An 11555-nucleotide genomic window follows, 5' to 3' on the forward strand; every position below is an offset into this window, starting at 1 on the left:
TCATTTACAGCAGTTAATATGGGTGGAAGGTGAAGTCTGTAAAACGTTGCCTTGGATCCCCACCCAGTGGCTGTTTAGGATCCAGGCCCTGCTGCCAAGATATCAGGTCATGCTCAATGAAGGTCCTAACGGACCTAGGACCAAATCCATCCACAGATAGAGTAGTTAGAAGTAATAGACTCTGGTATAACTCTGTTAATAGACTATGTTAATTATGGATACTAATATACTAGGAACACAGTCTACATGGAGCTACTGGGCGGTTTACTTTCTCAAGCATACACTGTGTGTCCCAAATGGCACCATATACCCTATATAGTGCACTACTTTTGACAAGAGTCCTATGGGTCTTGGTCAAAAGTAGTGCACTATACAGGGAATAGGGTGCCATTTGGGATGCACATCCTTTTGGTTTGCCAAGGGCAGCTGCAACAGGTATAATTCTGCCACCAGGAGGCGCCTAAAGTTCTGTAACCTAGTCCCCAAGTCATCCTCAAACTTGGGTAATCTTTTAGCTTCCAGCACTTTCAATTATATTATTTATAGAACACATGATTAATTGGTATACATGCAATCACGTTTATGAAAAATACTCATGCTTTGTTATTTAAATGTTTATAGAATGACAAGTAATACTATGGTAACTGAACATTCCTAACAACAGGCTTGGCTTATACAGTACGTAAGGTATAGAGCTAAAGGGTCTGAGAACTCATGAAATGGACTGATTAGCACATGGAGCTCATGGTTCTGTATATAAAAGTAATTTAATTAAAACAGTGAATTAATTACTAGTAAATTGCCCTACCTAATGTCCTGTGACTAGTACAGTGGCCTCAAGTACTCTTATGTCAGTCAAATCTCTCATAATCAGTACCATTCAAAATGAATAGGTTCCATTTCAGACGGTTTGTCTGTTATAGAAAATAAACCACCAAGTCTATTACAGAGATGGACAGCTTTTAATGGCTTTTGCTGGAGATTTTATCTCATAACAAAGCGACAAAAAACAGGGATACATTTTCTATGTGATTAAACTTAACAAGCTTGTCTGAAATGCGTCTTAGTTTTTTTTTACAAAAGCAAGGAGTGCAAACTTCAAAGTAGCAATTTGCATACAGAACAACTATGCGAACATTTTAATTCCTTCTAAATCCTTTTTAATGCTTATTACGTTTCTGGTCCATGGTTTTCTATTGGATTTTCTGAGTTGTGTCACTGTCTGCCTCCTTCCCAACGCTAGCATCCTGTGACCCCATCTAAGGACAGGGAGATAGCCACAGCCAGATAGATTGATAGGCCTACTTATGACATCCTTTCTGATACCACATCCTCAGCAATGGATGGTTTACCCTGGAGTCCTAATAGAGAACCAGCCCGACAGGTTTTATACTATTTATATCCCAACTGAATGGGCTAGCAGTTTACCTTTGATGACTTCCATCAATATTTATTGATGCAGAATCAGTGCCGTAACTATTATCTTATGGAATGGTTGAATCATGTGGTTGAACAATGCTACATTGCTTCTGAGTGGCGCACTGCATTTCAGTGCTAAGAGGCACTGAGGCTGAATCACATCCAGCCGTGATTGGGAGTCCCATAGGGCGGCGCACAATTGGTCCAGGTTTAGCTGGGGTAGGCCGTCATTATAAATAAGAATTTGTTCTTAACAGACTTGCCTAGATACATTAAAAAAAAAAAAAGTGAAAAAGCACAGGATGACAAAAAAAGGCTCCTAGGTGTATTTTTAGGAGACAACACCACAACACCACTTGGTCTGAAATTGGTGCCGGTACTCATTTTGTGTGCCGGTAGTGTTTATACCGTATTTAGGTGCAGGAACTCTGCAATAGTTTTAAGCCAATATTTTTAAGCCAATATTCTATTGGAAGCAGTAGACATTTTGAGGTGCCAGTACTCCGTTTTGGTGAGCTCCTGACCAAGTCAAACACTGTGTATACTGATTATGCTGCCAAAACTAATATTTCCAGATACAATCAAATGTATGAGAGTTAACAGAACAGGTTATTACTTTTCTATTCTGAGTTTGTTTCAAACCAAAACTTTCAAGTTAGGGTTCATGTCAAAACAACTAAATAAATCTGAATTGTCATGTAATTGTATAATGGATGGGAATGTACCTGCAGGTGTGTCAGTATGTATCACATATTACATTGATGTGTTGACTTTGTGACCAGCCATAAACCCTGCATATTTCTACAATTTCTCTTCTTAAAATGTGATTTTAAACCGAACCCTAACCACACTGCTAACCTTATGACTAACCGTAACCTTAAATTAAGACCAAAAAGTGAATTTTTGTTCTCATTAATTTGTATGATAATAGCCAATGTTGACCTTGTGGCTGTGCTATCACGTGGAAACCCAGATGAGAAGGGACAAGGTGACGATGCAAGCATACGTGACCAAAGAATATCCAGGGGAAAATAAAGATGTAATTTTTTAAATTTAACTAGGCAAGTCAGTTAAGAACAAATACAAAATAAGGATTGATACACATTCAGTTCTTATTCCTGCTTAATAACAGGACTATCCAGACAAGGCAAAGTTGAGTTTTTTAAAAATTAGATCCAAAATATGCCATTGTGCGAAAACTTCATATAAAGCTAAACAAAGGTTTTTGTTGAAATATACTATGTTACAAACACAAAATACTAAAAAATACATTCATTATTTTGCTAACAAAAATTAAATGCTATATTGTATGATAGTTGCCATGGTAAATGTATTCTACAATACACCATCTTCAGAAAGGTACACAGCAAAAATACTGCTGGTGTAGGTTGATTCCCATTTGGGTGGTTGGTTCGCTATTTTCAACACTGCATCACAGTTAACATCTATAGAAAAGGCAGTGCAAGTAGCTAGTTACTTCTGGCGCAGTAAAAAACAAACATACAAATCAACATTTCAATGTCTGTTCATTTACAGTCAATTCATGTGTCTCTTTGAATAAAAATCACTGAATCAAATTGTTGACCATTTAATAAAATTTGATTTGATTTGATACCGTTATTAGACTTTATTCTAATGCGTTTTTTGGCGGTTGTTCTCTTCAAGCCTGTTCTTCTGGGTTTCCATGGTTTCCCAGCTGAAACAAAGAAAATGACATATCGTCATATAGGTTATTCTTCAGTTGTACAACTGACTATGTGTCCCCCTTTCCCTTTCCCCTACTACGTCACAGTAAGGTGCAGAACGATCGGTTGGCCTGCTGGGGGGGGGCAGGGAGAGCCTCAGCTCGACTAAAACCATCTAAAACTATTGAAAACTGTGTGCAAATTAACCTAAACTACACATACTTGTCAGTTATAGCATAATCATATATTATATTACACAAATATCCAATTAATGTGGCTAAAATTGAGAGATATAGGCGTAATCCATCTATTTTGGGGCACTGTACTGCATTGAAAGCTGGTTGTGCTTGATCCCGTTAGAAATAAAGCCTGTTCCTTATAACCTGATCCACACACTGCACCACTACTACAACTCATCTTCCTGGACGTGTGAGTGGTTCATCTATTCAGTATCCCCAGTCACATCATGACCACAGCTACATGTACCTTCTACCCGTCTATAATCTGCCACATTTAAATGATTACGTCTGTGCATGAGTATGTGTGTCATGGCCATTATTATACCTTTAGCACAGACGTCCATGCAGCTTTGCCTGGATATAAAGTTGTTGCTGCTTCCTCCACAGCCTGAATAGATGAACTGCTCACACATCCTGGAAGCTGAGTTGTAGTAATAGCGCAGTATAGACGCAGCACAGCCTCCTTTATCCAGGGGATCCAGGCAGAGCACAGGAGTAGCTGTCAATCACACAAAACAACTATAAGAACTCTCAAAGAGAAGGCTACTCTTCAGCTAACATTATCTCGTTTCTGGTGTCTTAATTACATTAGTAGATGTAAAATTGAGCGAGGGCACTGGATGTAATCATATCGGAATAATGGAGTCTAGAGAAAGGACAATGAGTACTCTGTAAATGTAGTCTACTCTTCAGCTAGCATTGTCTAATTTTAGACCAAGAGGATCATCTCTGGCTTCTGAACATGAACAGACACACAACTGAGAGAAGGCTGTATAGAGGGCCATTTGGAATCATTTCAGGGCAATTTTTGCAGAAAATTAAGGCACTCGCAAACTGTGAGGCCCTTGAGTATCGTATTGATAGAGCAGGCTGTTAGTCAGGGTTGGTATTTTTGTACTGCTGTTCCTTCTATCTTGTTTAATTTCCTGATTACTTAAAGATGTATGATCTTAATTTGAGCCAGCAGGAAACAAATCCTACAGCAACAGGAAATGTGAATTATTGTGTAGATTATAATTCAAGATGCAATATGTAACTTTTTGGGCGACCCAACTGAATTCACATAGAAATGTTAGTTATAAATCTGTCATTCTCATTGAAAGCAAGTCCAAGAACCAGTAGATCTGTTTTATGCGCGCTAATTCTGCTTCTTAAGTTACATTTTTGCATATTTTACTTTCAGTTTTGTGCACCAGCTTCAAACAGCTGAAAATACAACATTTTTGGTTATGGAAAATATATTTCACAGTGGTTTAGATGGTACAATTCTCTACACTATAATTTCTTATTTTGTCACATATCCTGAAATTAGGCAATCTATCTGAATTTTCGCAACCAGGAAATGGTGGAGCGATTTCTGCAGAGTGCACCTTCAATGGAAATGTTTGTAGGGGTTGATACATTTCATAAGGGAAAATCAAGTCTGACATTTTAAAGTGGGAATTACAAACTTCAGAAGCCTTTTTAAATGTCAAATACACTACACGTTTAAAATGTCCTGCATTGCAGGAAAGTTATCCTACAACATTGTGATCAAATTAAGATCCTACATCTGTAAATATCAACTATTACACATCCTCATGTTTAGGGTCTGACGAGGATGTGGGTGTTTACAATCAAATTGCCCGGCCGATTTCATGAAAGAGGTTCCTCTAATCTTGTTTCTACATACTTCTTCATGTAATTCTTGTGAGCAAAGTTAAATATGTTTCCTCAAAATTAATACAAAGTTAACAACACAACAGAGTGAGCACAGTAGAACACAGTAGAATATGGTTATAACAAGCCTTGTTCACGTGGAATGAGCCTATGTGCTCAACACTGATGAGTTAACGTGGAAATGTTTTCCCTATTGTGCAGTACAGCTGATAGAAAACAGCCTGACTGTTGACTTTGACCATTCTCCACATACTTTTGTGTGGTCTACAGTACTCCATGCAAGACATCTGGTTCTGGAAGCGGTTCTCGTTGCCCTGACAGCCACCGTAGACAAACTGCTCACACTGCATGGTGGTCATGTTGAAGAAGTAGCGCCAGTGCATGGCACGGCAGGGGCCCTCCTCCTTCTGGAACCTGCAGATCTGGGGGATCTCTGGTGGGTGTTGAAGGTGCAAAGACACACATTCGTATAAGAACTTTTGAAAAATGAAACGTGTCACGGTGTATTGCCATTTACCCTAAATAAGTTGAAGTGTCCATTTCAAATATTTAGTACTTTAATAGGTCAGATTTCCACAAACATCATGATTTCAGTGGTTACAATAGTTTTGATATGAAATAAATAAATACATTATTATAAACAGCAAACTTTTCAATGCAAAGGAAAATTACTGCAATTGCTAAACAAATAGAGTCTTTCATTAAAATGCGAATAAACTTACTTGGTATCCTAAAACATGCTTTCTTACATTCCATAAAACTCATGAAGTTGTTGCCATTCCCTTGGCAGCCTCCATAGCTGAACACCTCACATTGTTGAGTGATAGTATTGTAGTAGTAACGCTGGCTATCTCCTCTGCAAGGCCCCTCGTCTCCTGGAAGAAGACACACCTCTGGAATGAGAAGAAACACACAACGTCAACACTATTGCTGGCTATGTAATTAGGGGCTCTATTCAATCTGTATCGCTGAAGCGTTACAGATAACATGCTTGACATGTAAAGGTACATTCCTGTTAAATCGGTAGCGTTTACCATAATGAGGAAACATTGCCTTTAACTGTCAATCAAACTGTAACGCTGAAATCCCACGATACGGGTTGAATTATTCCCCTAGGTAAAGACATCTCTGCTGAAGTACAGATTCATGTCAACAACAACTTTATCACTACTAGAAAGGCTTGAGCCAGCGCCCATTATATTGATTATCATGGGGTTGAACGGTATTCTGGTGCTTTGAGACCTCTCATAACGAATACAATCAACAGTCACGGTAATCAAATGTTTCTTTACCTTGTTTCGGTGACAACGCAAAAACGTAACAAAGTGAGCATGAAAATATCAGAAAAATCAACGAACTGAACTCCATTGTCGTAGATCGGTTCTAAATTCAACTACCCTTCTAATTTTACGCACGAGATGTGCAGCTATTTATACTATTGTAAAGGTTTTCCCAAGGGGCCGGAGGGGCGGGCTATAGTTGATGACTCATTTGTCATTTTCAGAAAAATTCGTAGGTCTTAAAACGACCTGATTAATGTGATGATTTGAATCACAGACAATGTCACATTGATAGACAGCTAAAATATTTATGTAAGACGCCCATCTTGGTTAATAGCTATGGTCTAATCATTGCTGTGGAAATACACCAGAATAGATGTAGGCTAGTCTGGGAACGAAACTACTATGCTAGTGATGATTAATAAATCATCGGTTTCATGAGAATAATGAGTTGTTAACAGGTTTATGACCATATGTGTCATGTTGTGGACTGCTGTCTTCAGAGTAGTTCAATTACATGATAATGGTGTCTCTATACACTCCAAAATCCCGCATTCTCCACATAAGAGATGTTTCCAACATATTTACTTGTTGAGGATAAAAGGCTGTGCATGATTATGAAGTGCACATAAACATAACTTTTGCGGTTAAATTCACGTATCGGATAAAAATTTCTATGTAAATGTGTTTCCATTACATTTTCTACTCTACTGATGGTTTTGTCACAAAAAAAATGTTGAATTACATAGAGTTTGTGCCCACTCTGGTATAAACACGTGCGCTCTAGCCGACAACTAGCAACTACAGTGACGGTATAGCCTATTACTACATGATGAGATTATTATAGACAAAATAGCGAGATTATTTTTATTTGTCAAAAAACAAAGCATCGATCATCATGTCACCACAATAAAATCCTCGATATGTATTGGAAATGAGCATTAAACTCATCACCATGCCCTTTTATCACCCTGTGAAATTCATCATATATTTAATCTGTAGCCAATAAACAACATGCTTTCCCGCCTTGTAGTGGGAGGACCACACAACATGTCATCACATTACTCCAAGTTTATTTCTATATGATGGTTATTATATCAATATTTGTGCATAAAAGCATTCCCACCGCAATTTCTTACATAATACATTTTACTGACACAAAAAGATCCCAACTTTTGTAGCATATTTTGTGATGTCACATTTATAAAGTTTACCGACAAATTGCCTCTTTCCATCAGGCCTGTCATAATATTTTTTTATCCAACAGGTACTTTACTCACACACAAAGTTTGCATTTGAAACCTAGTTGTTGTAACAAATACATCAGTAGAGTTGAAAGTGCGATGAAATTCCAATTAACTTGTATTTGTCATTCGGTACATGGGAATTTAAACGCCAAATATTTTTTTACGTGCACTATGTCATCAAGCACATCCCTTTATCTGCAAAAAGTCAGTTAGATGGAAATACCTCTGCTGGGAAAATGTGCATATTGTTTTCTGCAGATTTTTGAATATTCACATGAAAATCTGTTGCAAATTGGATGGAATCCTAGTTATAGAGATTGTCTCCCACCATGTAGAGCACCAAACATGTTTCAATTCATTTGCAGTGGAGATTCTTTTCGTTTCAAACCAGTCACCCTGTTTTGTTCTGTGCCTGAATCCAAAACATACAGGCAGCACAATTCAAATGTAGGCTAGACTCAGTGCTTGACCTGTAATTGATTGCATATTGAATAGGAGCCTTGGTCTAAGAAAAGAAAGGCTTATTTCTCCATCTCAATACATTTCAATTACATAGGTGGAGGACAGCAACAAGAGGGGGAAATTATTTCATAACATGAACCCCTGACTGTCCTCTTAGTTTAACCTTGATTCCATCGCTCTCAGTATATTGTAGAGGAGGCTGTCATTCATTCCATAGAAATTACCTCCTCCACCCCCTTCTCAACATGGCACAATACTCTTTCTCCCTTGACAGGATCATGTCTGACCAGTGACCAATATACTCCCACACACTTTTTCTCTCTGCACCTTTTCTCTGCACTGACATGAAACCTTTCTACATCTGAAAGGCACAGAACATGTAGGCTAATAGATACATAGGAACCCATCTCATGGATGCATCAGCTGCAGTTTCTTTCCTACATCTACACTCTCCACTGAAAACACGTTACCTTGCTTCGTCCCAAAGCCATAGAAAATGTGACTTATAGTTACTTAGACTATACTAGCCGACACAGCTCATGGATGCAGCTATTGCAGTATCTCTATGATTTCAGTTTAAGCTCATCAATCCCTTATATCTCCTGGAGAACTGCTATAGTTGTCACATTCATAAATCAAATCAAATCTTATTTGTCACATGCTTCGTAAACAACAGGTTTAGACTAACAGTGAAATGCTTCCTTTCAGGTCCTTTTCCAACAATGCAGAGGATCCTAATGATAATGTATCCTTCATCATGACAGGTTGAAGGTAAATACAGATTAGCCTTCTTATCATGCTAACATGAACTGCCGTGTTATTCCCCTTGACCCATATCTGCACTGGAACAGTGAAGAGAACCACAGGCAAAATATTGCACGTATCCATGTATTATTGATATTCTTCCACTCTCAATGGCATTTTTAGACGTCTCAACAACACAACTTCCAACCTAACTCCTGTACTTTGGAGAGTTGCCCTTTGCCCTCTGCTATGATTCTACAGTGTTGGAATAAAGGGCATTGTTTTAATCAGATTAAGAGATTAGGATGTTTATGCAGATTACTTTATAACCTGGATTGAGGGAGAGGGATTTCTCTGGCAGTTTTCAGGGGTGGAAAACTGGTCCTTGTAAGACGCGGTAAGTCCTTTTGTTCCTTGTCTTTTATGAATTAATATATATTTGATGAATTAATATTATTCAATTCATTAATCTAGCAATCATAGGGAAGGGATAATCTGAGTGTAGGATTGGGGTCTATTTAAAAAATATAATATACCAATGAATATGCACAACCCCAATCAACAAAACAATTAATGAAGTACCACCTAATGTATGCAATTATGATTAGCAAGCTTCTGCGTGGCACATTTTAAAATAGTTTTTGTGAGTGTGGCTCTACTTTAAGACTAATGTTTATCTTCCCTTCGGGCTACAATGTATTTATTTTCTTTGACAGACAATGCCGGGGGTGATAAATATGGACGAGTTGACAGACGTGGATAAGGCTGAAATGGAAAGAGACCAAAAGAAGATTGAAGTCAAGCTTGAGAGATGGCTGGTAAATTTGACCAGCTTACATTAATTGATAATTTTTCCAATTGTAAAAGTAATATCTATGTAGGAACAATAAGAGATCTGGATTGGTCATCAAATGAGACTGTAATGGCATTCTTGATATTAAAGTTGTGTGTGTTACCGGTAGACCATTATTTTGTACGACAGACGTCTAAGTGCTGTACTGAGTTTATGGAGGCCGTTCAGGCCGGTGTAGAAGAGGACACCCTGGTCAAAGGTATTGCAGAGGACAAGAACCCATTCAAGGAGTTGAAAGGTGGATGTGTCGTCTGCTGAAGAGGACAGGAAGAACAGATAAGACCCCCTCTAGTGCCCAAGGACATTCCCCCTACCCAGGAAACATTGCTGGATCACCATTAGCCAACCAAGAAGAAACAAAAAACAAAAAAAATGAATTTAAATTTCTGAATATATACAAACCTCATGAACCCATGTAAATTCATCTCCCTGAATTGATGCAGTAAATAAGAGTAGTTTTTGGCAATGATTGTCAGAGCTTTGTTGGATGGTTTATTTGTCAGTAAAGTGCTTGTCTCCCATATCTTTAGTGTGCACCATCTGTTTCGTTATTAGATGAAACCAAAGTCATTAAATGAGCTTGTTTACAACTACAAGTCACCTGGGCTGTTTTCAAAGACTAAATAGCTGTTGAGCTCATATATTATAACTGATATACAGTACCAGTCAAAAGTTTGGACACACCTACTCATTACAGGGTTTTTCTTTATTTGGACTATTTTCTACATTGTAGCTTGGCATTCTCTCAACCAGCTTCAACTGGAATGCTTTTCCAACAGTCTTGAAGGAGTTCCCACAAATGCTGAGTACTTGTTGGCTGCTTTTCCTTCCCTCTGCAGTCCAACTCATCCCAAACCATCTCAATTGGGTTGAGGTTGGGTGATTGTGGAGGCCAGGTCATCTGATGCAGCACTCCATCACTCTCCTTCTTGGTCAAATAATCCTAACACATCCTGGAGGTATGTTGGGTCATTGTCCTGTTGAAAAACAAATGATGGCCCCACTAAGCGCAAACCAGATGGGATGGCGTATCGCTGCAGAATGCTGTGGTAGCCATGTTGGTTAAGTGTGTCTTGAATTCTAAATAAATAACAGGCAGTGTTACCAGTAAAGCACCCCTACATCATCACACCTCCTCCTCCATACTTCACGGTGGGAACCACACAGGCAGAGCTCATCCGTTCACCTACTCTGTCTCACACAAAGACACGGTGGTTGGAACCAAAAATCTCAAATTTGGACTCATCAGACCAAAGGACAGATTTCCACTAATCTCATGTCCATTGCTTCTTGGCCCAAACAAGTCTCTTCTTATTATTGGTGTCCTTTAGTAGTGGTTCCTTTGCAGCAATTCGACCATGAAGGCCTGATTCACAGTCTCCTCTGAACAGTTGATGTTGAGATGTGTCTGTTACTTGAACTCTGTGAAGCATTTATTTGGGCTGCAATTTCTGAGGCTGGTAACTCTAATGAGCGTATCCTCTGCAGAAGAGGTAGCTCTGGGTCTTCCTTTCCTGTGGCGGTCCTCATGAGAGCCAGTTTCATCATAGTGCTTGATGGTTTTTGCGACTGCACTTGAAGAAACTTTAAAAGTTCTTGAAATATTACGGATTTACTGAGCTTCATGTCATAAAGTAATGATGGACTGTTGTTTCTCTTTGCTTATTTGAGCTGTTCTTGGGCTATCTTCAGTGTACCAACCCTACCTTGTCACAACACAACTGATTGTCTCAAACTCATTAAGGAAAGAAATGCAACAATGGAACTTTAAACAAGGCACTGTTAATTGAAATGCATTCCAGGTAACTACCTCATGAAGCTGGTTGAGAGAATTCCAAGAGTGTGCAAAGTTGTCATCAAGGCAAAGGGTGGCTACTTTGAATAATCTTTTTTGGTTACTACATGATTCCATGTGTTATTTCATAGTTTTAATGTCGTCACTATTATTCTACAATGTAGAAAATAGT

At 38.5% G+C, this 11555-nt stretch overlaps 2 protein-coding genes across 2 annotated transcripts; one reads left to right on the plus strand and one right to left on the minus strand.

The window, feature by feature from the left end:
- Positions 1-943: 943 nt before the first annotated feature.
- LOC112229486 (tissue factor pathway inhibitor 2) lies at positions 944-6452 on the minus strand. Its single transcript, XM_024395352.2, has 5 exons — positions 6295-6452; positions 5725-5895; positions 5256-5435; positions 3669-3842; positions 944-3115 (listed from the first exon to the last, which is right to left on the minus strand). The coding sequence occupies exons 1-5, from the start codon at positions 6368-6370 to the stop codon at positions 2961-2963; spliced, it is 756 nt and encodes a 251-aa protein (XP_024251120.1). The 5' UTR covers positions 6371-6452; the 3' UTR covers positions 944-2960.
- Positions 6453-9436: 2984 nt separating this feature from the next.
- Positions 9437-10178, plus strand: LOC112229487 (guanine nucleotide-binding protein G(T) subunit gamma-T1-like). Its single transcript, XM_024395353.2, has 2 exons — positions 9437-9553; positions 9718-10178. The coding sequence occupies exons 1-2, from the start codon at positions 9455-9457 to the stop codon at positions 9844-9846; spliced, it is 228 nt and encodes a 75-aa protein (XP_024251121.1). The 5' UTR covers positions 9437-9454; the 3' UTR covers positions 9847-10178.
- Positions 10179-11555: the final 1377 nt, after the last annotated feature.

The sequence above is a fragment of the Oncorhynchus tshawytscha genome, linkage group LG31 (assembly GCF_018296145.1).
Source record: "Oncorhynchus tshawytscha isolate Ot180627B linkage group LG31, Otsh_v2.0, whole genome shotgun sequence".
Classification (NCBI taxonomy): Eukaryota; Metazoa; Chordata; class Actinopteri; order Salmoniformes; family Salmonidae; genus Oncorhynchus; species Oncorhynchus tshawytscha.

Bases quoted from the DNA above. Each gene is read 5' to 3' on its own strand.
- LOC112229487 (XM_024395353.2), top strand. From the start codon at position 9,455: ATGCCGGGGGTGATAAATATGGACGAGTTGACAGACGTGGATAAGGCT. The intron at 9,554-9,717 runs GTAAATTTGACC...TTTGTACGACAG, and splicing joins TCAAGCTTGAGAGATGGCTG to ACGTCTAAGTGCTGTACTGA.
- LOC112229486 (XM_024395352.2), bottom strand. From the start codon at position 6,370: ATGGAGTTCAGTTCGTTGATTTTTCTGATATTTTCATGCTCACTTTGT. The intron at 5,896-6,294 runs GTAAAGAAACAT...TTCTCATTCCAG, and splicing joins TGCGTTGTCACCGAAACAAG to AGGTGTGTCTTCTTCCAGGA. The intron at 3,116-3,668 runs GTATAATAATGG...TCTTTGTTTCAG, and splicing joins CATGGACGTCTGTGCTAAAG to CTGGGAAACCATGGAAACCC.